Below are 27,185 nucleotides of genomic sequence, written 5' to 3' on the forward strand. Positions count from 1 at the left end.
TCGGAGTTCCTACGGAATCCGAAGCTAGTGGGCTCCCAAAAGGCCTCGTGATAGGTAGAGATGAGAATGTACATATAAGGTTTACAAGATCCACACCCCTGGACGATGTGGGATCTTACAATCCACCCCCTTTAAGGGCTCGGCGTCCTCGTCAGCACACTTCGGCCCAGGGATTGGCTATGATACCAAATTGTCACATCCCGGCCCGGACCCCCACCACATCCCGGACTCGACTCCACCGTAGCACGATATTGTCCGCTTTGGGCCCTTACCACGCCCTCACGGTTTTGTTTCTAGGAACTCACACGAGAACTTCCCAGTAGGTCACCCATTCCCCCAAACTCGCTTAATTTTGGAGTTCCGATAGAACCCGAAGCCAGTGAGCTCCCAAAAATCCTCGTGTTAGGTAGAGATAATAATGTACATATAAGGCTTACATGATCCACTCCCATGAACGATATGAGATGCTACAATTACGGTTTGACAATGAAATACTGTGGGATTTGTGATATCCACCTGTTGGATCCTTCTTGTTGGTTTTGTATTGATATTATATTGAGTTTTACTTGATTTCCCGGAATAACTGTTTCTACTTCATTGCTTGGTTTTTCATGCTATATGTAGCATGAATTTGGCACATACGGGTTTGTATAGCGATTTGTTTAATATTTGCCCTCGCATCCTAGGTTTCATATTTAAATCCTTCTCCCTGTAATTTATTAAAGATTATCATACAGTTTGTGAAAACAAAAAATAAACAAAAAATAAAAAAATAAACTTAGGCATGCTCCCTTATTATTTCTATCTAACAAATCAATCCATTGTGCCAATCGGGGCAGTATTGGAATAATAACTGACAAACTTGTTCTGTGGCAATGCTCGTTGATTGACAAATAGGACTGTAATTTACATTTGACAACAGCGGAAAACAAACAAGTGAGACTAAAAAGAAAGCACCCAGTTGAATCAAATGAAGAATTTAACTAGAGGGCAACATGAATAATTGAGAAGTTCAAGCTCAGAATCTCTACGTATGGTGGGAACGAACTGAAATGAGAAGAATAAGAAAGAACGGAAGCTTCGACATAGCAGCCAGGAGCAGAGGAGAAGGAAGGCGAAAGAGCTGGCGGGCGGTGATTGGAGCCACCGGCGGAGTCCGTTTGTTCAAAGTCGGAGCGATGGTGGTGTGTGAGACTCAAGAGTTCTCCGTCTTCAATTTCTAAGAATTCAAAATTCTTCATCTATGGATTTGCCCTTGAAAATTTTCCCAACTCCATTTCCGTCTTGTTTTTCCCTATTCTTGCTTGAAAGCACTGCAGCCAATAAGGATTTTATTTGTGGTTTTTTGGAAAATTGATGGAATAATTCTTGAGTATGACAAGTCTTTTGCACTTCTGGGTTATTTGATGGCTTGATCCTTGGTTTTTGGAAGGCCAGAGAACGGAGAACGGCTGAAAAAAAAAGGAAAATAATTTTAAATAATTTCGGGCCGTAGAATGTGTGCTCAAGGGTCAGGATAAGTTGATTCACACGGAATCCGAAGGATCCGGGGAGGATCCTGGTCCCTTTTTTCAAGTGTCCGTTACTCACTTGGTGCAAAACAATCCAATTTTTGTTTCCTTGTACTATATTCACTAGCCTTTCTACATGCGCTTTGCGTGTGCGAAAGACCTTTTTTACATCACGGCACGCTATGCGCAGCATTCAGAGTTTTTTTTTTCCTTTCACATCTATGCATACGTAAGGACATCTTTACTACAAAAACAATTCATACTTGTTCTTCATGCCTTGCTCGTGCAAAAGTCATTTTTTACATCACGCATAACTACGTACAAAGTTTCTTGCTCAAAGTCCTTATATCTTTTACTTTAGATTAATCCATAATGTGTAATTTATCTATTGATTTCTTCCTTTGTTAGGCTTTTATTTATTAAGGGCGTTGCGTGGTCCTAAAATCTTTTAAATATCCGATGTTTATTTGTAATCTAGCTCTAACTCCCTCTATTTTTACTTTAGATTAATCCATAATGTGTAATTTCTTCTTTTATTTTCTACTGGTAGCAAATTTTCACATTTATCTTGTTGTCATATTATATTCTACACGTAAAAGCATAATTAAGATTATTAAAAATATAAAAAATTGGTAGAATGTAACATCCCACATCGTCCAAGGAAGTGGATCCTCTAAGCCTTATATGTACATTCTCATCTCTACCTAGCACGAGGCTTTTTGGGAGCTCACTGGCTTCGAGTTCCGAAGTTAAGTGAGTTAACGCGAGAGCAATCCCAGGATGGGTAACCCACTGGGAAATTCTCGTGTGAGTTCCCAAAAAAAAAAACCATGAGGGCGTGGTCGGGGCTCAAAGCGGACAATATCATGCTACGGTGGAGTCGAGCCCGGGATGTGATGGGGGCCCAGGTCGGGATGTGACATAGAACGCCAGTGTAGGCCTCTTGTGCCTATTAAAACAAACAATGATACAAACCAAATCAAATAGTTTGTAAAGGAAAGGAAAAACCACCCCAATTGAATATGTTGAACAACAAAATTACATGAAAAAAGCTAGCATATAAAAAATAACACGCATCAACGAACGAAGAAAGACACATTGTTTACAAAAAAAAAAAGTCCTCAAGATGCTTTGGTGATTCTGTATTCTCTTTTGCTGCTTCAAATCCTTGGTGAATTAATGGTTCCTCATGAAACTACAAATTCTTTTTTGTTGCTTAACATTGTTTGCAATCAAACTACAAATTCTTTTTCAAATATAGTTACATACGTTAGTCTATTCAAATATAGTTACATATGTTTAAAAATAGAAAATATAATATTTTAATAAACAACTGATTGTATGATGATTTGATACGATCATTGTAACTTTACGTATAGCTCTTATAAATTCAAAGAGTTGTACATGGCATCATTAATGAATCTACTATTGTCGAAGCCTTTGTTAAAACCTCTTACCAGTTAATCTCCCTGGTGACTAAAGATATCAACACTATCTACTCGTATGTGAGGCCCCGCTGGTGTGTTTCCACACCACATGCTCTGCAAAAGAGACACAATATCAGAATCAGAAACACATAAAGAAGAAACATATAGACTATAGATATGGCAAGAGAAACAAAAGAAAACGAACACATTTCTTAAACATCAGTCAAGTCTCCATATAACCTTTTTGTTTCGCTTCATTTGCTCCTCTTTCCCAACTAACAACACATTTCTTATCATCTTATTTATTCATATATGTGGACGATAAACAAAATAAACAATGTGCAAGAGACACAAAAAAAAGTAACAATAGCAACTTCATACTAACCGTTTACACTTGCAGCAAAATCTCAAAATATTTGAGAAATATCATATGAAATGCACAAGGTTACTTGGGTGAAATCCGCTACGTGGAGGATCAAAATAGCAACAACATTAGACTGGAGAATTCCCCTTCTTTAAGTGCAATAGGTGTGAAGTTGGCTTACTAGTCCCTGCTTGTCGATTTCCCAACCGCCAAGATGTGCCATTTTATGCGGAATATCATCGTTGCTGCTGTAGACATTTTCCATAAACAAAGACAAATAAAATTGATTAATTAGCACACACAAAAACTCCATAGTGGAGAACATGAAATAGCTATACAAAAATACTAAATATTAATAGACCAAATTCCAAATTCGAGAACACATAATGACGAAGAAAAAGTTTGGGAGAATGTGAATATCTTTATTTGTGGCTCTGCTTCCATTCAAATCTTTATCCTTCTACACATTCAAAGAAACAAAGAAAATGAAAATACTGACTTGACAGAGAATTTGATGAATCGACAAACATAAGTGTAATTTACCTAAGAACAAAAGGTCCAAACTTTAATTACCTAAGAACAAAAAATGAACATTTTGTTTATATTAGTTAAAACCAAAATCATGGACGGAAGGCAAAATGAAAAGAGATGAAACTATGTTACTCAAAACAGAAAAGGATGACTCAAAACTATTTCGATTCCCTCTTCTTCCGCTATTTGTCTTCCTTCTTCCATATTTTCCTTGTGAAACAAACTTCAGAACTGATTACACAAATAAAAAAGTTCAAACTTGACTTGTTTGTTATCCTATTTGAAATTTTTTATCATTTCTCAAATCATTTCTTAAGAACATTTCTTGAAAATAATTTTCTTTAAGACTCAAAAACTTGATTGGTTTGTGATTTAAAATTTTTAAATCTTACGAATTAAACTAAACAAGGAGATCTAAAAAGAGGGGGTTGTAGGATAGGGAGAAAGAGGAGAGAGGAGGAAAGAAAGTAAGAGATGATTGAAGGAAAGAGAAAGAAGAGAGAGGATCGAACGAGATAGAGAGGAAGATGAGTGAGAGAATGAAGAAAGCGGATGGAAAGAGAGACGAAAAAGGTAAAAAAAGAAAAAGATGAGAGAGAAAGAAGAAAAAAGAGAGATAGATTTGGAGTGAGAGGGGAGGAGGGAGAAAGAAAAAAAATTGGGTTTAAGTTTAAAAACTCTAACTCATTTTTTGTTTTTAGAGAATATACTATATTTTTAAGTTAGTCTTGAGTTCAATTTTTGAAAATAATCTTACCAAACAAGTTTTTAAGGCCCAAAACTTGAAAATTGTTTTTGAGTTTAAAAAGTTGGATTCAAGTAGAATACTAAACAGACCCTTATTTTCCTAGAAACCTTAAGTGAACATTTATGGTAAATTAATTAAAATTAATTCATGGGCAGGAGGGAAAAAAAAATTAAACGAAGTTACCCAAAATAATGGAACTATTAGTTGCCCCTCTTCCGTATTTTTCCTGTGAAACCACCAACTCATATATTGAAAACGCATCATTCATTGGGGGTTCACCAATCACCCCTATATATTTGATCAAATATGGAGTTAATGATAAAAAGGGAAATTAAAAATAAATCAAACATCAAAGTACCATACCTGAGAGTGAAGACGATTTAGTTTTTGTGGGAAAGGATTAAAACCAATTGCAATTGCTAATTGCAGTTTCAAATTTGAACACCAATTTTTTTTTTCAACGTGTCAAAATTATAACTGCTCAATTTAAGAGGATAATTATCTCTTAGTTTTTAAAATAGGAAGATAATTATCCAACTTTTTATCTACCCCTCTTTCGACGTTGGTTTTTTATTTTCTTATTATGTCTCCTAAAATGGAGGAGGAGTTTGATCAACACGTTCCCTTTTTCTCTCTTTATTATCTTTTATTAACAAATTTTAATTTTTCTGACAAAATTGCCCTTGCGCTTTTATATGTATCAAATTCTATCAGTTTTAGATTTTTTTTGTTTTATGGGTGTTTTAGTCCAAATTTTTTTTGTCAAGCCTTGAGACACCAAAGTAGTCTTCTGGCTTTCTAATATTAGAGATTAGAGATGTGTGTGGGAGCCTGACAAATGCTTAATTTTCTCTCATTTTCTTTAATTAATTCATATTAATAATTCTCAAAAAAAAAAAATCATATTAATAGGGTTGCATTCTTATTAGTGGACGAATGTATGGATTTAAGAACAATATAAGTCCGCCAACAACAACAAAATTTTATCCCATTAAGTGGAGTCGATGGTATGAATCCTAGAACGTAACTACGAACGGTGTTGCGCTAAGTTCTCCGTTAGATCCAAGTGCTTCATGTATCTTATAGTCTCTTTCCAGGTCTTCATAGGTCATTTCTCTATCCCTTTGTCATGAGTCTCTATCTCACAATCGCATTTTTAACGGGAGTATCTATAGGTCTTCGGTTAGCATGTCCAAGCCACCTTAAATACATTTATTTATTGTTGACTATCCTGGAATAACTCAAACAAAAACAACATAAAAGAAATTAAATATAAGAGTGAATGAGACTAAAAAAAATTGTGTATTTTTTTTAATGTGCAAAATTACACTGAAGATATAAATCACAGATACTTTAAGGATTATTTATAAATAAATAAAATTGAATTAAAAAAAAAGGAGAGAAGGTTAAGTTGAAATGTGATTCTCCTTCCATGACAATGGTTGGCATGCATACACATATGATATATATCCCATCACATAAAAGGTGAGAAGCCAGTGTAACAAATCACGCGCTCCAAAGCGCGTGTCCACTTCATATTCACAGCGCACAAACACTGCATGTTCGCTGCTTGTTGACTGGTCACCCCAAAAAACTTGCCGAGCAAGCAAACCGTCTGCCCCTAATTAATGCAAGCTGCTTTTTTCATGTGTCCGTGAATCACTTGGTGCAAAACAATCCAATTTTCGTTTCCAAAGGGAAAGAAGACCTTTTGGTCTGATTTCTCTAAATGGCACTAAAAAAAATGTACCATAATGTAATACAATGCATTATATACATGTGTGTGTGGGAGCTTGACAAATGCTTAATTTTCTTTCTTTCTTTTAATTAATTCATATTAATAGGGTTAATTATATAATTATATTTTTAATTCTTTCATGTTCTCAGTTTTATGGGACCAAAATTAACTCAAAACAATCGGGCCGAACTGTTAATACCAGTTATGGTTTTCATGTTGCTATAACCATTCAGAACTGAATCGAAACGTGTATATAATTTTGAATTTCAACCTTTTGATCATACTTCTTAATAAGAGTGCTTTACTCTTTATTTTCTAGATTGTTAAATTAGTACAAGAATGAGTTTGGTTAGCTAAATTTGCTAGTTATGCGTTTGTGTTTTGTATTCAGTATTTTTGACTCAGAGGGTTTCCGAACCTGCTTGAGCATCAGCCACCAACTTCCGGTTATGCCGTTCATGGTCATGTAAATGTCGCCCCACCCCCAATGCAGATTCGGGCATGATTCGTTGAGAATAAATCCCCATAAATCAGAGAGCCTAGAATCCATGGCTACAAGTATATCTGTAGAGTGCGCATAAGCGATATTGGTCGTCCCGTGTGATTCTAGGCTCTGTGATTTATGGGGATTTATTCTCAGCGAATCATGCCCGAAGCTGCATTGGGGATGGGGCGACATTTACATGACCATGAACGGCGTAACCGGAAGTTGGTGGCTGATGCTCAAGCAGGTTCGTGAAGAGGTAAAATTTTTATTTTTATTTTCTGGGTTTTTCTTTTACCAATCATTGTCTATTTTCTTTTAATATGACATCAGTTTGTTGGTTCCTAAAATACTATATTATTAATAACAGATGATGAGTTTGCCATAGAGCGGCATTTATGGCTTACCAGTTTAGGTGTTGTGATCCCGCCGGTGCCCTGGTCGTTGGCTGGGATCTTAACAGTTCTCACCAGCAGATCTACAATGTCATGGCTTCACCAGTGCCTTTACAAAGGATGATAATGGGGGGTGGTAAGTGCCTTTACAAAAATCATTTGGGTTCTCAAAACTCCTTTCCGGTTCCTATTGACGAAGAGCAGATTTACAGCCGTAGGAAATCAACTTTCTGAGTCAGATTTACAGCAGTAGGAATGCGGCAAGAAGAAAATACATGGGAAAATTTTAAAAATATAAAGGGTTGTTTGCTATTCGTCAATAGGAACCGGAATGGAGTTTTGAGAACCCAAATGATTTTTGGGTCCAAAAATGCCATGAGAGACTCAGGTTTACAAGCAGTAGGCTTGAAAAAGCAAAAAGGACGCTTCGACGACGGTGGCTGAGCGGTCGCCGAGCTGGAGGACCAGCTCCTTTACAAAGGATGATAATGGGGGTGGCCAGCAGCTGCGGGGTCTGGATCAGACCAGTAAGTCAAAATATAATGTAATATTTTTGCAATATGAAGTCATTCTTCTGCTAACAGATTTTTATTTGCAGCATCATTCTCCGAGATCTTCCTGCAGATGGCTCTCGAGCAGTAGAGTTTGTGAGGGACCTTTTACACCAAGCTGCAGCGAACGACCCGTACAGCGGCGGACACTTATGGGGTAAGCGTTAATTGCAATTATATGCTTATTTCTCATGTCTCCAATATGTTTTAATACTTTTTAGTCTACATGTTATTGTATTTTGCAATTTATGTATTGCAATTATGTATATTTTAAATAGACACTTATTTTATGATATGTAATAAATTAACTTAAATCCGTCTAGTCCGCCTAGGCACTAAGTCCTAGCCCCCCGCCTAACTAGCACCTAGCGTCTCTTAGAACATGGCGTGTTAGTAGAAGCATTGAGTTGACTTTTTCCAGTCTTCTTGATTGCTTTTTACAACTGGTTCATATGATAATTAGCAATGATCAGTTATGAGTAATGGCCCTTGCTTAAATGGCACAGAATGTTGGGCGGTGAAGCATCAACACATACACAAAATGGGTGTAGCGGAGATGAGGATGCTTCATGGGATGTATGGGCACACGAGAAAGGATAAGATTGGGAATGAGGATATCCGAGGTAAAGTAGGAGTAGCCAAAATTGAAGGAAATATGAGAGAAAATCGGTTCCGGTGGTTTGGACATGTGCAAAGAAGGCCTACTGACGCTCCGGTTCGAAAATGTGACTACGGGACAGAGGTTCAGGGCCGAAGGGGTAGAGGAAGACCTAGGAAAACTTTGGAAGAGACCCTAAGAAAAGACTTGAGTACTTGGATCTAACGGAGGACATGACACAAAACCGAGCGCAATGGCGTTCTAGGATTCATATAGCCGACCCCACTTAGTGGGAAAAGGCTTTGTTGTTGTTGTTGGTTATTTTACAAAATTAGAACCTTCAACAGTTCTTCTGTGCAAGTATTAGGGAATCATTGTTTGTTTTTAATTGCAGTGAGGCTAAACGTTAAAAGGGCTAGTGAGTACAAGTATCTTAATCAGAGTGATTGTTTGGAAATTGATGGTGTAGGTGATGCGCGGAAGTTTCATATACTTCTGGTAAGTAAACAGATAGTTGTTTATATCACCATTCAAGCAGTCAATACACTTTCTTTTCTGGTTTGTTCCTTCTATAACCAAAGTGTCACTTTCTTCCTTGTTTTATTGTTTTCGCATCTTCTCAGGAAGTGCTGATGTTGTTCAAGTCTGTAAGGAAGATCAAGAACACATGCTTTCATTGCTGGCCGCAGTGTTATGGCTGGGAAACATATCATTTCAAGCAATTGACAATGAGAAGCATGTGGAAGTGTTGGCTGATGAAGGTAATATACGGGTCATTCACTTGGTGATCTTTCCGTGGGAACTTTTGCATACAATGCTGATTCTAAGCCAGTTGCATTCCTGGCTTGGATTTTTAGTGATAGTTCTAACTACTTAGCTTTTCTATTTGGTCATTAACTGCATCACTGGAATGGCATTTTTAGGTCCACAACTGCAGTCATATTATTGAGCAGTGTTAAGAGTGTGACCTTTAAGATTTTGTCTATCCCAAGTTTTGTCTGAGATTTTCCTCAGTTTCTGATTTCATTCCATGTCAACTATCTGCGGTCTCAGAATGTGTTTGTTTTGTTAGGTCAAACATATATTACTTTTGGACCTACACTTGAATAGATGCCGACATATGAGTAACTTCTCTTGATTTTCTTTCTTTCTCTTGTATTCAGGCAATTGTTGCAAGAAAGGTATTGGCAAAATTTATCTTTGTGAGCTTGTTTGACTGGCTTGTAGAACAAATTAACTAGTCACTTGCAGTGGGGAAATGCTGTACTGGGAGATCCATCAGTATACTTGGTATTTACGGGTTTGAGTCATTCCAGGTAATAATATATACTTCACTTTTGGTGATGTTTGCAATAAGATTTGTGTATTTAGTAATGATCTTAAGGGCTATTTTTCAAAGAACGGCTTTGAACAAATGTGTATTGATTATGCAAATGAGAGGCTGCAGCAACATTTCAACCGACAATTATATAAGCTTGAGCAGGAGGTGAGCATCTCAAGTGCAATGTAGCATTAAGGTTACTTAGTGTCAGGCTACATGTTATGACTAAACGTTTGAATTGTGACAATCCTTTTACTTCAGGAATGTGAATTGGATGGGGTTGATTGGACTAAAGTTGATTTTCAAGACAATCAAGAATGCTTGAATCTATTTGAGAAGGTATTTCATTGATTTAAGCCTTCTATATCATTGACCTGCTAATTTTTCATCACAAGTTCATTAGATTCATCTTCACTGTATAGTATATATGACATTCAAATCAACTCGTATAATTTATGACAATGAGGGGTTGTGCCTTTACATGTTTGCTTTACCTTGATTTGAATGCTTACGATATCTTAATAGAGTTCCACATTGCATGATAGCTATAAAAGCTATGAATTTGGTGGTATTAGTCTTCTGTTTTCTTTATATTTTTTTAAAGAAACACTTCAATAGCTCAGCTGGAGGAAAACCCCTCAACTATCCATTTCACTTGTAATGTTCTAATTGATTCTTAATTGTAAAATTCATTGGGCGCTCTTCTCCCATTGCAAAGTAAGAAGGGTGCTTTTCTGAAGTGATCAAAGTATTTGCCTCTTTCGTTAAAGCCATTATGTGAATCTGCTGATTAGTTCTTTGAAAAGAATCTGGTGGATTTCGTTATCAAGTATGTGGCCAGCTCTTCTACTGAGCTTGAACTTTGTATCACCTTTAATGCTCCTTATTATTATGCAGACGAGTCTTTCTGTAGCCAGAAGGAGTTTTGCATCTGACAATACTGCTGGTCAACCTGGAAGACTAGGTTCTGTTTCATCACCCTGCTACGATTCTGAAGAAGCCACATCTTTGGGACCTGGAACTCCTGGTGCAAGCACACCCTTTAATGGAGCAGGGTGTCAGGCTAACGGCAGTTCAAATGCAGTCAGCAATCTGTTGAGGGAATTCGAGCAGTGAGACAGATATTCGGTGATGATACGAAAGCTCTAGTTGAGGTTTAACCTGGGCGGTCAGCTGCAAATATGAATCCTGAGGAAGATCTACGAAAACCTGAACACCGCTTTGAGTCCTGGTCCCTGGAAGAAAGAGTACAAGGCAAGATTACGGGAGACAAAGACAAAGCTTCATAAAATTTGGCACACAGGAGGAAAAGCGACGGAGAAAATGGTGGGGAAAGATAGGCTCAAGAGCATTGTAATATCTTGTTTTAGATGATCAATCACCGTCTCATGATGGACCAAGAAGGAGATACCTAAGAGGATGATTGAAGAAAGGAACCTTCTCAGTAAGCTACCTCTCCTTCTTCATTAACTTCTCCTCTGTTTACATATATGGCATCAAATATCGGTGAATTTGGTGTGGGGTAGTATTTTTTTTTTTGGTAAACTGGATTTATAACCAGGGCAAAGCCAATAAAGATACAAGGGAGATCAAAGCAAGGACCAACCCACAAACATAACATAATAAACTACAACAGAGTGACAAAGGGAATAAAGACCCGACACAAACCACAACTTTGTGTCACCCTAAATCCTGCCATTGAAAGTGGAATCACATAAACTTAAAATTACTTCCTTTGAATCAGATTCCATAATGATTTTGTCTAGCTCCAAGTTCTTGGCAGGCATACATCCCTCCAAAATTACCTTAGCCTCCGCCACTTGAACGCTTGAAGCCGATATACATAATTTCCTTGCAGCAACAAACTTACCATTCAAATCTCGAATCACCATTGCAACATTTCCTTTCTTCGTTGTTAGCATTCCAGCTAGTGTCCACATTTACTTTAAACAGGAGGAGACCAAGCAGATATGGGTTGAGAATTACCTTGTAGATTTCCATGGTTGTCTGAACTTGTCCGCATCCCGCTTATAGCCCTTTGAGTTCTCCTAGTAGCCTCCATAAAAGCAGCATAAGCACATCTAATCTTGTGAATAACCTGCAAAGGTGACACACTCTTTTGATTGAAAATAGCATTACATCTCTCTTTCCAAATACTCCAACAAGTGAACGCCACTTGTGACAAAATTCATGTTTTATCCTACTTATTGCCCATGATATGCACAATTAAAAAGTGCAACGAATTATTAAAAGTATCAATTTCATGTTTATTCACCTTATAGTTGAGTTGTTCTCCAAACCAGACAGGTTCAACCAATGGACAAAGAAAAAACATATGCTCCAGTCTCCTCTTACTCATTACAAATGGGGCATAATGGAGAGTCAGCAACACGTCTCTTAAAGAGGGCCAACCTTGTAGCAAGAGCTCTATGGAGAACTCTCCACATAAAAGTGCGAATTTTAGGAGGGATTTCCAGCTTCTAGATGCATTTCCAGACTTGGCAACTAATTGATGCCTGGAGGAAGAGCTCCGGTTTCGATTAGACTCCTTATCATGAATCCAATGATAACCCGATTTCATCGTATAGACACCCCTTTTCTCCAAAGGCCAAATTAATCTATCATTACAGGAAGGATCCCCAATTTGTATTTCTTTTATCTCATTAAGCTCCCTCTAGAGATGCAAGAACTAATGGGTTGAAGATCCCATTCTTGAGAGGAAGGCCGGATTATAGAAGCAACATTTTGGTTTGGGTTTATATTAGAATCCTCACAAGGATTAGGATGCCCATTTGGTAATGAAGGAATCCATCGATCGACCCATAACCGTATTGTTTCACTATTCATCACCTGCCATTGAGCATCGCCCAATAAAATCTCTCTCCTTTCCAATAAGCTTGCCCAAGCCCACGAAGCTCTACTTCCTTTTTTTAGCTTCCAGAAATGATGAATTCAGAAAGTATCTTGCCTTCATAACTCTCACCCATAAGGATTCCGGCTCCATCACCATTCTCCAACATTGTTTAGCCAACAAAGCCACATTAAACTCCTGTAAGTTCCTGAAACCCAAACCTCCCTCTTGTTTTGGCAAACCTAATACATCCCAACTAACCCAGCGAATCTTTTTATCATCATAATTTTGTCCCCACCAAAACCCAGCCACAAGAGAGTCAAATTCTTTACAAATACTTGCAGGAAATTTAAAAATATTCATTGGGTAAACTGGTACAGCTTGAGCAACCGCTTTAATAAGCATCTTCTTTCCCGCATGAGACAACAACTTCTGTTTCTATCCCTGGATTTTCCTTAATAATCGATCCTTAATATACCCCAAAGCTTGACGTTTAGACCTACCCCAAATTGTTGGCAAACCAAGATAAGTACCAGGATTACCAACAATTTGCATTCCAATAGCACCCTATTCTTCCATTACATTTCTTGGGGTATTAGCACTGAAATACATACTTGATTTATTAAGACTAACTTGTTGGCACGAAGCATCACAATAAACATTTAAAATCTTAATAATGTTCCTGCAATTTTGTTGATTGGCCTGGAGAAAAATCAAGGTATCATCCGCAAAGAACATATGCAAAATACTTGGACAATTTGAACTAATTTTAATTCCTTCAATATAATCCAAATCCACAACTTTTTGAATTAGCAAAGCAAGAACATCACTTACAAACAAGAAAAGGTAGGGTGAGAGAGGATCCCCTTGCCGAAGTCCACGAGAAGGAAGAAATTTCCTACCAGGTTTGCCATTGATTATAACGGAGAAATCAACAGTAACCACACACTTCATAATTAAATCAATTCATCTTCGATTGAACCCCATGTTGACCAAAACCTCCTCCAAGAAATCCCACTCCACACTATCGTAAGCTTTATTCATATCCAACTTTATACCCAGTTCAAACTTTCTCTTAGTTCTTCTTAGTTTCATGAAATGGAAATCTCATGGGCAATCAGAATATTATCTTGAATATGCCGGCCTGCTACAAAAGCATTATGCAATGGAGAAATTAACTTCGGTAAGAGGGGTTTAAGACGATTGGCTAAGATTTTAGAAAGTACCTTATAAGAAAAGTTGCACAAGCTAATGGGACTGAATTGAGCAACAAACTCCGGATTCGGAACCTTTGGGATCAAGGCAAGCTGTGTAAAATTTAATTTTTTGGGGCTAACCGTGTGGGGTAGTATTATGGAGAGAAATTTGTACAACTACCAATTTTTGTGACTTTGTGGGAATGTTGATGATCATGTGAACAGAAAACTAGGGACTTCCCTAAGTGCTTTCAGCCGTTATTTCTTCATTGATTAGTTGTCGTAGTTTGTGTATAATCTGTTGGTATTGATGTAATGTGCTAGTATAGATCTTGTTATTGACGATGTGGAAAATATCTGTTCATATTGCCTGTGTATGAAGTGATTAGTACCTGCTTTTCCAATGTGTTTTTTTATTTTTATTTTTTTATTATCTTTCTAACAGCAGTTTACATTATATAATTGTTGTTATTATTATTATCCTATATTCAACTTCTTAGCAATATGTTTGGATGAGGGATTTTGGTGCCTAGGATTCTATTGGATTGGATAACTTGTAAATTTAAAGTATAGCTAGAGGGTAAAGGTGAATGAATGTAAATTTTGAGGGGATTAGAAGCAATTACACGTGAAGGATGAGTAATTTATCTTCTGACATGGGGTAGCTAAAGGGCTTGAGAAATATGCGCCCTCCTTACACTCAAGTTTGATATCTCCCTCTCGTTATTGAATTAGATTAAAATACCGCTCGAATAAAAGAAAGGATACAAAGTAATTCTGAAATGATGGAACTAGAAAGATTAGGTTTACAGTTATAGAATTGATACACAAAGTGAAATTTGAGAAATTTGGTCAATTAAACGGCAAGTATTAACATCTCCATAAAATTTTCCACTCAATTACATTCTCCCAAACAAGATTAATAATTACTAATTAGAGGAACTGAACATTAATTTTATGACCCTTCCTTCCCAGTCACAATCATTTCATTAGTAAATGTGGACTGGCTGAAGTTGGGCTCAAGATGATAAGAATAGTTTGCTGATGATGATAAAAGAGAAATTGGCGGGACCTTTAGTGTTTCACCAAAAAGAATGTCATGAATTTATCGATTGGATAAATGTCAAGGGATCCAAGATTCTTCATTGAAAAAAGGGTTTTTAGCCAAAATAGTCCTTGATATTTGCATAACTCTTCACTTTAGTTTATGAGATTTGAAATCAATAGGAGTGGTCACTAAGATTGTCCATCATCAATCATTTTAGTCATTCCGTAAAAAATTATGTTAAATAAGGATCAAAATGACAAAAATAGCCTCAATTTTAACAAACAATAGGCCAACATGTATTTTTGTCATTTTATTCTTATTTAATGGAGATTTGTTTTCATGCAATGATAAAAATCATTAATGGACAATCTCAAGGACCACTTATATTGATTTCAAATCTCAGGGACCAAAGTGATGTGTAGAGAACAATGGGATCAATTTAATTTTTCTTGTGTTTTAAAACCAATACCACCTGAAAGAATAAGAGAAAATTTGTATTGATACCACAATGATAAAAATGGATAAGTTCTATACTTGGATGGTTACAGAGTTATGGGCTGACGTGGTTCATGAAGAAAATTAAGAAAAACTTAAATATTGACAAAAAAAAAAATGAAGTTTTTTTTATGCTGTAAGTGACCATATCAATATCTATTGAAGAAATGCATACGGAAAAAAAGTTGAAAAAGAAATTAAAAGTTGAGAGTGATCAATGTTATACCTTGAAGACGACGAATAGACGTAGCTCTTTCAAATTGATTTCAATTTGGTTGTAGGAAACTGAAACAGATTCAAATTCTGTTTGCAATAAATAAAAATGAGTGCAAATATAAATATTTCACATATCATAAGGTGGGGAAAACGATGGTGGATGTATTGGGATATGATGATCATATGTTAAGAACAATCGATAACGGTAATTAATACAAAATTGTAGCCGCTAGTGGTTGAGATGGAAATAGAGGCAAAACACATTGATGCTAAATTTGATTTTAAAGGTTGATAACAATCATGGAACGGTGCTGGATATGATTATAGCCATGATGAAGTTACTTTTATAATTATTTATTGGCTAACAATGATAAAAATGGATAAGTCCTAATTAGTTGGACTCAATTAGAATGTAAGGATTTTAGATGGTGACCAATCTGGACCACACACCCACATACACACCCGTTGACTCTCTCTCTCCTTCCCTCTCGGATTTTCTTTCCTTTTCCGTACAATCGTACGGTCAATCTCTCAACGAGCTTCACCAGTCGCGGATCAAGTCTATGGAGGCGAGATTTGGACTCCTTGCAAGCTCAGGAGTCAAACCATACCTTTAGTTTGACGTGGGGACCTCGGAAACTTGAAATATCCGAGCTCCGGCAAGGGGTGTAATTTGCTCCGTCTTGATCGCGGATGTTTCGTCGAGTTTTAGGGTCTTAGGGAGCCTTATAACTTCTTCACGAAGCTTATAGAAGAGTTTTAGAGGATTTTGGATGTCGGAACACTCGAGTTCGAAGAGTTGCAGGGGTGGCCGGACTATCGAGATTTTTCTGACTAAATTCCATTGGTTCTAGGACCTAAAAGTGGTAAGGATATGTTCCTTTCATCCTGAGCTTCACATTGATATAAATTTTGGTTGAAAAATGGATGAGATATTAAGGTTTGAAATTTTCCCAGAATCCGGCAATAGTAGTGGTGGTTGGCGCCGAACTCCAGCGAACCAAGGAAGAAGGAGGAGAATATTCCGTCAAAGTTGACGGAATATGCTTACGGCGTTAGGTAAAAATAACAGTATATGCTGATTTTTAACGGAATATTCCCAAATGTTGTTAGGGTTTTCGTCCAGCGTGCCAGGCACGTGCCTATGCGTGTGGCCGTGCCTTGGCCGGCGCGTGGGACATCGAAAAATTTGGAAATGCCATGCCAAATGTTTTATACTTAGAATATGTATTTAGAAGTTGCATATGTTGTTGTTGACGCTAAGGGCACTCATGTAAGTTCCAGGTGAGTTTATAGATTGTGGATGATGTAAGTTGTATGGTTCTGATTACATTTGATGCATTTAGAGCTCATAAACCTGCACCTCGGTGTTAGTGCTCCGCCTGAGGACAGGGCCTAGCCTTCACGTGATCATTCACCTCCCGCACCACACGCTCACCTTGGATCCAAGGCAGGTGCTAGCCTGTCGTACAGACCACATTAGGTGATTCCGACTCGTAGGTGACTTGCGATACTTCGCACAGCCTTCACGTGATCGTAGCACTTGAGCGTATTTATTTACACCTAACCTGTCGTACATACAACTTTAGGTGGTTCCGACTTATGTGCAGAAAACCAGTTGATGAGCTATAGATCTAGCCGTACAGGTCACGTTAGGTGACTCCGGATGGCATACCATTTCAGATTGTGAAATTGTTATTTCGAATGTGATTTTGAGATATAGACATGCCTGCTATTTTCTGGGAATTATACAGGTTTTACGGTTAGGGGTTACTACTTTTGATAATTGAAATGGATTTGAAAAGCTTTGTTTTTGTCCACTCACACTTTCTGTTTTGCGCCCCTCCAGGTTTTAGGTAGGATTGCTTGTTGGTGGCTCACGAGGAATCGACGGCAGTTCTGACAGATTATCACTAATGTAGGACCATCTCTAATATTGTATAATTAGTATTGTCCTGCTGGACTGCACTTAGGCTATCTACGCTCTGATTATTTGTAATCACACCTAAATCTCGACACTCGCATTTCTATATCCTTATCACTTCCGCACTGCGCACATGGCTACGTCACCCTCACGTAATGGTCAGCATGCCTCGATCTAGGTCGGGGTGTGTCACAGGGCATGCCAAAAAGTTCCATTTGCTTCATCTTAGAGAATGAGGTTGACTTTGTACCAACATTTGGAAACTGAACTTGATGAGATTTTTGAGAGTCACAGATTGCCACAAACTCAATATGTAAAAAAGTACAATCAAAACAGACACATGTAGGGTAACTTTATAGAATTATATAACCATCACATGTAACCAGATATAAGAAAAGAGAAAAAGGAAAAGGAAACAAAGGGAAGTTTTTTTTTTTTTTTTTTTTTTGGCCACAGCAGGAAAAAAATTATAAGATTTAAGTTTACATGACTTAAGTCAGACAAAAACACAAAGCAAAGAGAAGACAATGATAACAAAAATAAATTTTCGAACAATAGCTTGTTTAGCAACCATTCTGTACATCCATTGTAAAAATGCTTTATAATCCCAAATTTAAAATTTTTTAAAGTGTGATTGCGTAAATTATCAAACTAAATTTGTATATCCGTACTGAACGTCAATAACCTTCTCTATATTTATTTGTTCCAATTAGTTAATGACAACAAACAACACAGCACCAAGAAAGAGCAAATTTTTGGTAGCCTCGCTTTAAATATTCGATTTAACATTACCAAGGCGTTGGAATCTGGTAAGGATGTTTTTGGCAAATGAGCTACCCGGTGGTTAGATCCTTGTGCATCTGTTTTACACAGTTCGGGTAAACACTGTACCACCAATCAAAGCATGTGTCAAAACGCTAACAGATGCTCGACACATAAATGTATCATCCTGTAATATGTTTTGTCACACATTTGTAACAGTCAGAACAACAACATAATTTAGTTTTGTTAAAAATACAAAATTTTGAGAGAACACAAAAAACCAAAATTAGTTTTTATACCTTGTGCAACTCCGGATCTGAAGAAGCTAATTCATCAATCGTAACCTTTCTAGCATTCTGCAAAACTTCATCCTCGTTGCTTGTTTTGAAGAGGGAGGCATTATTTTTAAGATAACCAACAATACGTAGATACTCTTCTTTTTAAAATGTTGGGACAATCAGCTTTATGATGTGATGCATTTCAAACCAACTAACTCATTCATAACACAATATTGATCATTTTCAAACTATTAATAAAAAAACTGACCATGCTCAAATCTACTTAACACATATGGCTGAATAAAAAAGAAAATAAAGTTAGAAAATGATCAGTAGGGGTGACTAATCACTCATGTATTAAGATACTTGTAAACTAATCGATGAAGAAGAAGGAAAACATATAACGACAAATCGGGCCAAAGACATATAATAGATTGCAGAACAATGAAACATCTAGAAAATTTAAACAAAACAACTTCTGCACAAACCAAAATAAATAGCCAAAAATAAGTTTTTAAGAAAACAAAATACCCAAGTAGAGCTTCAGTTTTAGACTTGTGAAAACAACAACAGCTGGCAAAAAAAAAGTCTTCGTTGGCTAAGAAGAAAAAGCTTCTCTGACGTTTGCCCACAACGTAACCATCAGTTCCTCTTTTCTGTTGACAAAGGGAACAACAAATAAAATTTTCACTTTTTTTTTTTTTACAGCAGCAAAGTAACAAATATTGAAAAGAATTGCGAAGAACATCCATAAGAAAAAAACCCTTATCTTTTGGATACGGACGTCACATTTGTATGCAATCCTCTGATTAATCTGTTTAGGTTCACGATGTTGCACAACGCTTATACAGCCAATGACATCTTATTATTTAAAAGATAAACACATGCAGATCGTTAAAGTCCATTTTAGAAAACAAATGTAAACACACTTTAACCCATGTACATGCACATATACATTAACAGTACTTGTGAGAATATCAACTATGTTCAAGCGAGGATATAGTGTGTTATAATCTTATAGAAAAAATCGATGGCGAGGGATAGGCGGGAAGACGCTCATTAATTTTTAAAACACTGTTTTTGAGCTGAACAAAACCTGAGTTTCATGCAACACTACCCTGTATTGTCTTCTAATTCTAGCAGTCCGAAAATCGGTGATTTCTTAGCATCCACTGGTCTCAATTTTGGAGGCCATAACATCATGATCAACATCCGGTGTACAACCCTCCACAACATGTTGCTTCACATTGTATTAAAAAAGAGGAAAAAAAAAAGTCAGAAAATCGGTCGATAAAGAAATGAAAACACATATCATGCGCAACACAAACAACATCACATTAATCAAAGTGTTACCATAAGCAAACACAATGAATCAAAATAGTTAAATTATTTCAGGTAAGATGTAAACAAAAATCCAGGGGCGCACAAAAAAATTGAGACGGAAAAAGCCACGTGTCAATCATAAGCGAAGAAGCCGAAAAATTGAGGGAAAAAAAACAAGAAAAAGAAGAGAGGGAACAGATGGTGGATGCACAATCCCGAGATGAGCAGTCTACTCAGTTAATTGTCACTGTCTCTACTTTTGTTTAAAGAAATCAAACAACGATTTCTCACCGCTTCGTAACCTAATATACAGTGCAGGGAAGTGTATTTCTGAACAGTTCCTGGGATCGTGGATTTCCAAATACTGCATATTCGAACTTTGATTTTGTCCACCTTCGTATATGGTCTTAACCGATCAATAGGAGTTGGACGCAAGCTTTCCATTTATCCTATGAAGAGGAAATTGCAACGACACATCAGAAATTCCCACAAAACCAAGAAAATAAAAAACAATGAAAATTATAAACAACGTGCAATTTACTTATCCATGTTCTGCAAGAAAGAGACAAAGAGTTTGGCAAGCACCAGTATCTACCAGAATTGCAAAACAGAAGACATGAACACAAAATTGATTAAAAAAAGAAGGCTCCAGAGCCTACAAACAGAAAATAACAATCTAAACACATAAACAAAACGTCTAACATGAGGGCCAAAAAAACAAAAGGGAAAAATTTCAAACAGAAGAGCGACCTATTTGATGTCTACATAACAATTGCATAAATTTAATACCTTTGAATGCAATATACAACGCAAAACAGATAGGTGGATTGCGGATCCCTCCAAGCACACCACCAAATAACAAATAATTTTCACCAAAGCAATGGGATACCCTGGTTTTGACACCAAGGCACGAAGCCAAACCCACCGAACCATTTTTTGTGATTTCTTTGTATCAAAGAATCGTATGAATGGTTGATTCCTACGTAATACACTTTACTTTTGATTTGATCAAAAGAGTTTTACCAAACCAAGAGAGGGAGGGAAATGGCGGTAACATCCGAAATGAGCATTGGGTTGGGCCAACGCTACAACGGCCAATGAAATTGAATGAATTGAGCGAAGGCTCGACCAGCCATGGGGTTGTCTTTTGTTTCCGTTACTCATCCATGTTTTGCAAGAAAGAGACGAACAGTTGTTTGGCAAACACCAGTATCTACCAGAATTGCAAAACAGAAGACATGAACCCAAAGTTGATTTAAAAAAAAAAAAAAAGGCTCCAGCCTAGAAACAGAAATAACAACCGTAACACATAACCCAAAGTTGTTCGATTCTCTATACTGTATGGATGCTTAAATTATGTAGTGATTTTTGTGAAGTGCGACTGATTTTCGTCTTTTATTCTCCAAGATTCGAAAGAAACCGTTGCAGGAGAAAGACCTGGAGCCTCCTAGATCAATCATGGAAGTCCAGTCGATGCTTTGCAAGGATGCGGCTAATAACAAGGATAATACCTATTACTGTAACTGTTCACCGGTTAGCTGAAAGCATCGGCATGAAAAATGCAGGGCGTACCAGTGCCGATAAGGTATTTTTTGCACACTGAATACGAGATTCAGAATCAAATTCGAACATTAGCGGTGAAAGCGATCACTACATAACTTAAACAAAGCTGTACCAGAACATAGTGATTTCAACCTTTCATGACAACTCTGACATACAAATTCCAGTGAACTTCTGAACGTCACGATACATAAACCGCAAAATCCAAGCCGCACTTACATTACCTCGTACCTCACCTTGTCAAATTGGCTCACAAGGCAAATATTAAAACAGGATTCAGACATTAGACATTTCAACTGTAACTAACTCCTCCACCACGTACAACCTCACCAATGCGGTAAGCTTTATTTGCTCCGTTTGCCTCCTCAAGTATTCTATGAGCTGCCTCTCGACTCACAACAAGAACCATCCCAACACCCATGTTAAACGTTCGCATCATCTCGGCCTCTTCTATTCTTCCAGCCTAGTGATAGAAATTAAAAACAATCAGAAAACAATAGAGTTCATAGTTTCAAGATGCCAGCTCAAACAGATTTATATAATACAAGTTTGAAATCCGAAATTGGGTTTGCTGGATGTTATATATATTTATACCTCTTGGATCCATTTGAAAACAGCCGGGACTTCCCAAGAACCATTATAGATGACAGCGCCCAGGCCTTTTGGAAACACTCGAGGTATATTGTCTGTGAAACCACCCCCCGTGATGTGGGCTATCCCCTTTACGCCTCCCTTGCTGATTATGTCAAGGACCTGTTATTGGTGCATGGAAAAAAAGAGAGCATTTTCAGCAACTAGCAAAACACCCAATGATAAGCAAAGATGCAAAATAATTGGATGCACGGTTTAGCGGTCACCTGCTTAACGTATATCACAGTTGGGGCCATCAAAGCTTCACCTAATGTAATATCTTCTCCGGGTAGCTGATCCTTCAGAGAAAGACCGCTGTGCGCCAGAACCCTGCAAAGATACACCGGAAAAAAATTCTTCAGGCTAATTGCGTCTGTTACAATAGCATATGAAAACCAGTAAGAACTAATTTCATTTGACAGGACCAACCTTCTTACGAGAGAAAAACCATTAGAATGAACCCCACTGGAGGGTAGGCCAACGAGGACATCTCCAGCCACAATGTTTTTCCCATCAATCACTGCATCTTTATTCACAGTTCCAACAGCAAAACCACTGAGGTCATACTCACCATCTGCATAAAATCCTGGCATCTCTGCAGTCTGAAAACATATGCAATTCATTGATGCCCTACCTTATCCAAAATATGTAATAACATGTGCAAAAAATAAGAACAAACACCATACACAGACAAATTAACCGCAATTATATATGCTCGGTACATGCAATTCAGCGAGCCTCTACCTTATCAAAGTATTAACATGTGTGTGGGACAAAATGCTATATATCCAAATAAACAGCAAAAATATATGCTTGATATACATATTAACATACGAACTGATTCTTAAGCATGCGTACCTCTCCACCTAAAAGAACACAGTCAGATTGTTGGCAACCATCGACAATACCCTTTACAACCTAGAAAAGGTAAAACAAACACAAAACTTGAGTAAGCTTCAATCAGTGATATGTATTTACACAACCCAAGCAACTCAGGCACTGTGAGCTCTACCTTTTCAGCAAGATCAACATCGAGGCGGCTTGTAGCATAGTAATCAAGGAAAAATAACGGCTTAGCACCAGAAGTAACAATGTCATTGACACTCATAGCAACCTGCGAATCGAGATTAATTAGCACAGAAGTAACAAATCGATGACAATTGTGTACCACATGACAATTCACTTGAAAACAAAATCAGCATTACCAAATCAATACCAATGGTATCGTGAATTCCAGTATCGAAAGCAAGCTTAAGCTTCGTCCCGACGCCATCCGTCCCGGCAACAAGGTATTTATCATCTGCAATCACCACAAAAGTTCATCAGCCCAAAGTAATCCAAAATTCAAACAAACAGAGCACAGATCACCCCAAGTAATCAAAAACTCAAACAGCTAGAATAACAATATTCGTACCGAAAGGGAAAAGACCCCCAAAACCTCCAATCCCGGGAGCCATTTTTTTAATTCGCCGAACAAGTTCCGCGCCGGCGTCAATATCAACACCGGCGCCCTTATACGTCAGACCGTCATAGCCGCTGCCACTTTCTCCGGACTCGTTTTTGGAGGCTGAAAGCACGTGGGTTTTCCGGGAAGTTTCGGGGGAGGAAGACATGGACAGGGCGGAGAAGGCGGCGGAGTGAGACCCAGGTGGGAGTGTGCATAGTTGGGTTTGGGCGGAGTTGGGGGTGGAGAAAGAGGGTCTGGGCGAAGTGGGCAAGCAGCGAGAGAGCTGAGTGTTTGGTTTCAAGGAGGAGACCATGGTAACTGAGTGAGTAGCTGGGTTTATGCCGAAAGCGACTGAGCTCACAAAGAGAGAGTGGCGGGAATAAAACGCGAGCTGAAGCAATGGCTCCTTGGCTAGGGTTGTTGTTTCGTAAATTTACCTCTCAACCAAAAAACAAAAAAGGCGCTTTTGCTAGGGTGTATTCAATTGAGAATTTGAGAGATTTTAATAGATTTATAAATCCATTAATTTTTATGGATTTTAATTAATTTGTAGAGATTCCATATAAAATTTTGATTCAATTCTCTTGAAATCTCATGGGAAATCTCATGGGAAGAGGTGAGATTTGTTGATGCTTAAAATACACTATGAAATCTCTCCAATTCCCTCTAATTCCTCAACTTTCTCAAATTCTTTAAATTCAATTTCTAATTGAATACACCTGGAATGTTCTAAACTTCTTTAAAATCCCTATTGAATACACCCGGATTTCTAAGGATTTTAATAAACTATCTTAAAATTCTAATTCAATACATCTTGAATTTTAGAGAATCACTGAAAATCCTGATTAAATACGTCTAAATTCATTAAAAGAATTAAAATCTCTCAAAATCCAAATTGAATACACCCCCCCTTAATTATCTTTTTGCCTTTGCAACTATTTTGGAATTGGATTTTGTCCAATACGTAAGTCATATTTTCAATAAACTTAACAAGGAAAGGAAAATGTCACTAATTACTATGGTCTGACGATATTCATCTTTATTTGTAAGTGAGAGGCTTTAGGTTCAAATATCATAGATGGTGAATTCGATACTAAATTAGATTACCCATTGCGTGGCTTAACCGAACTCCTTATTTTTTAATGTAAAATATATTGTTGTACTAGAAAAACAAAAGAAAGGAAAGAGGATTTACCCAAACTACAAGAATCCCATGATACCTAGTGATTTGGATGGCCTTGATTACATTTGGGACTATGGCCTTGCCTCCATTCACCAACATAGGACCATCCACTTCTACAAAATCATGCTACAAAAACATATTACAATAAGAGAGAAAGATCAATCAAAATAGATTACCCTAGAAAATTTGCATGCGCGATGTTGCAGGACTTGAATGCATGACGTTGAACTGCATGATTAAGATACATTTTACCTGAATAAATTCAATATAATCAAGAATGAAGAGAGGGATAGATGAGTGAATGAGGTCGGTAAGATATTTAACTTTGTTTTTATATACATTCAACTTAGCTTATATGAAAAGACATTGTATAATTAACATAACGAAACAGAACGTTTTGGTTCCCTAATAAAAAGAAGAAACATAAGTAACATGTAGTTCACACAAATCTTGCCCCTGTAGTAAAGGTGGCAAAATATATATCCTATAGGTTAGGCACATGTTTGGGCAACTGACAAAAAAATATAAAAATAGTTTTCTTCTTATTCTAGCATCATAGTTTTCAAGCACAAACGTGCAAAGTAAAAACCATGCAAGATGCCCGTTTCCTTAAGAAACAGAAGTAACATGCTGTCCACACATATTTTGCCATTACAGTTAAGATGGAAAAATATATGTCTTGTAGGGTTGGTTAGCTGTTTCAGTAGTTAACAAAAAACAAAAAGAGTGTTTCGTTGTTGTTAAAGCAGCTAAGTCCTGAAGCTAAAATGTTGAAAGCCAAAAACATGTTGAAAGCCATGTTGCAATCGATCACGGAGATTGCGATGTTGACTTTTTTTAGAGTGGACATCTTCTGCACTATAGCAAAAAATATAAATCATAGTTTAAGAAATGCTACTATGATGTTTGTTATGTAGGCGTTTGCTGGAAAAACAAATTGTAATTTACCTATCTGTCTGTTGGTTCAATTTTGGGGACAACCAGATTGTGGAATTCTTTAGCAATTCTGGTAGAATTGGTTGTCTCTGTTTGGTCGCCGCGAGGTTTTTTGCTGTGAATCAAGGAGAGAGAAACGCGAGAGTGATGAAAGAGTGCAAAACAATGGTGTGAAGGTTTTTCATGAGTAGCAATACATATTCGTATACCTAAGAGAAGCATGGTTTGTAAGATTTGCACATGAGATTTTAAAGCAAGCCTTTCAGATTTGTTCGTTTCATCAAGAAACAACGCTCATTTTGAAGTCTTTGTGGGTGCAACTGACTGGGGTTATTGATCTAGTCTCTGGGAAGACATCAATGGGTTGGGGGTCACTTCAGTCATAATTTGTTTTCCTAAGGTGGCATCAGGTGTTTTTGGTGTGACTAAGACCTAGTTTGGGAGTGAGGTGCTTGAAAAAAAAACACACATGAAAAAAAGCTGTGGGGGTTTTAGGTGTTTGGTAAACTGAAAAAAAAGGCTTATTTTGGAAGCTGCTGTGAGAATAAGCTGAAATCAAGGAAAAAGTTGAAGCTGCTATTTGCAGCTTTGGAAAACTGGTTTTTTTTCAAAGCACATGGAGCTACAATGCTTCTTTAATGAAAAGACCCACTATTAGACTGCTTTTTTTTCCAAAAGCACTTTTACAAAAAAATTTACCAAACACTCTGCTGATTTATTTCACAGCCGCTTATTCTCACAGCACAGCCACTTATTCTCATAGCAGTTTTTTTTCAAAGCACATCAATACCAAACCAGCCATAAGGCAGTTATTGGGCTTAAGATCGGTTGGTCTTGGAGTAGTCCACGGACAATGAAGTCTGTCTTCCCGAAGTCAATGTTTTGATTTCTAAAAGAGAGCTTAAATTGTTTTGTCTCGCCAACCAAATTTTTCAGAGTTGGCGGAACTACGAAAGGATCCTCATATCCATCCTTTATCACCAGAGTGTGGCAAGAAACACGAAGTATTTTTTCGGCATGCCTTCATATCATGAGGAAGTTGTGCTGATTTATACTATCTTCCACAATTAGATCTATTTTGAACCTAGGCAAGATGAGGATATTTGGTTGTTAGGCAAACATTACTGCTAATAGCAATCTTGTGGGTAATCTAGCAAATGCAGTAGAACCACCGTAATGCAAGCTATGCATGTATAAAATGGACATAAAGACACAAATTATATAGAATTAATTTACCTCACATCAACATATTGTGCAGAATGAAAAGTGTATGTTTGAAAGTTTGAGTTAACGAATCATGGAACAACATAATAAACTGGTTTTAGCCCCTGGCTCTATAAAGTAGAAGCACAAATGGAAATGAAGGTTCCCAAAATTTGTAAGGCATACTTTAACAATTAATATGATGTTCTAAAGTTGCGCACTGGAAGTTTAATTCCAAACTATACATGTGTAAATATGAATAGCCACGACTAAAACACATAAAATAAGGATGAGTACAACAGAATGAAATGAGTACATAAATAATAACATTTTAAATTAGTCCTATGATAATGGTGACGTCCTCAAATTTTTTAGCACAATGTATTTGAAGGTATCAGGATAAGCAAGGCTTGAGATGCACACCATAGGGGCATCCTTTGCATACATGAAGGATCATTTATGTAT

General features: G+C 37.2%; 2 protein-coding genes across 5 annotated transcripts; one reads left to right on the plus strand and one right to left on the minus strand.

Moving 5' to 3' along the window:
- Positions 1-7,117: 7,117 nt before the first annotated feature.
- On the plus strand, positions 7,118-17,689 carry LOC103441656 (myosin-4-like). Of its 4 annotated transcripts, XR_011584009.1 has the most exons (10): positions 7,121-7,725; positions 7,797-7,906; positions 8,742-8,845; positions 8,971-9,108; positions 9,511-9,528; positions 9,599-9,663; positions 9,747-9,833; positions 9,930-10,007; positions 10,566-11,112; positions 17,324-17,689. XR_011584009.1 is itself a non-coding variant. In XM_029107199.2 (9 exons), the coding sequence occupies exons 4-9, from the start codon at positions 9,015-9,017 to the stop codon at positions 10,782-10,784; spliced, it is 561 nt and encodes a 186-aa protein (XP_028963032.2). In that variant the 5' UTR covers positions 7,118-7,725; positions 7,797-7,906; positions 8,817-8,845; positions 8,971-9,014; the 3' UTR covers positions 10,785-11,262. The 4 variants fall into 4 exon arrangements, 3 of the variants coding, with proteins under 3 accessions (XP_028963032.2, XP_028963033.1, XP_028963031.2); XM_029107199.2 differs by lacking the exon at positions 17,324-17,689 and having other exon boundaries at positions 7,118-7,725; positions 8,817-8,845; positions 10,566-11,262; XM_029107200.2 differs by lacking the exon at positions 17,324-17,689 and having other exon boundaries at positions 7,119-7,725; positions 9,795-9,833; positions 10,566-11,262.
- Positions 17,690-21,392: 3,703 nt separating this feature from the next.
- LOC103441654 (phosphoribosylformylglycinamidine cyclo-ligase, chloroplastic/mitochondrial-like) lies at positions 21,393-23,842 on the minus strand. The gene is made up of 8 exons (XM_008380343.4): positions 23,366-23,842; positions 23,157-23,251; positions 22,964-23,065; positions 22,810-22,869; positions 22,381-22,553; positions 22,179-22,281; positions 21,916-22,074; positions 21,393-21,784 (listed from the first exon to the last, which is right to left on the minus strand). The coding sequence occupies exons 1-8, from the start codon at positions 23,709-23,711 to the stop codon at positions 21,614-21,616; spliced, it is 1,209 nt and encodes a 402-aa protein (XP_008378565.3). The 5' UTR covers positions 23,712-23,842; the 3' UTR covers positions 21,393-21,613.
- Positions 23,843-27,185: the final 3,343 nt, after the last annotated feature.

The sequence above is a fragment of the Malus domestica genome, chromosome 08, assembly GCF_042453785.1.
Source record: "Malus domestica chromosome 08, GDT2T_hap1".
In the NCBI taxonomy this organism is placed as follows: Eukaryota; Viridiplantae; Streptophyta; class Magnoliopsida; order Rosales; family Rosaceae; genus Malus; species Malus domestica.

Excerpts from the sequence above, each read along its gene's own strand:
- LOC103441654 (XM_008380343.4), bottom strand. The coding sequence starts at position 23,711 with ATGGTCTCCTCCTTGAAACCAAACACTCAGCTCTCTCGCTGCTTGCCC. Across the intron at positions 23,252-23,365 it reads TGGGGGTCTTTTCCCTTTCG|ATGATAAATACCTTGTTGCC; the intron begins GTACGAATATTG and ends TGGTGATTGCAG. Across the intron at positions 22,282-22,380 it reads GGTTTTTCTCTCGTAAGAAG|GGTTCTGGCGCACAGCGGTC; the intron begins GTTGGTCCTGTC and ends GTATCTTTGCAG.
- LOC103441656 (XM_029107199.2), top strand. The coding sequence starts at position 9,015 with ATGCTTTCATTGCTGGCCGCAGTGTTATGGCTGGGAAACATATCATTT. Across the intron at positions 9,664-9,746 it reads ACGGGTTTGAGTCATTCCAG|AACGGCTTTGAACAAATGTG; the intron begins GTAATAATATAT and ends TATTTTTCAAAG. Across the intron at positions 9,834-9,929 it reads TATATAAGCTTGAGCAGGAG|GAATGTGAATTGGATGGGGT; the intron begins GTGAGCATCTCA and ends CTTTTACTTCAG.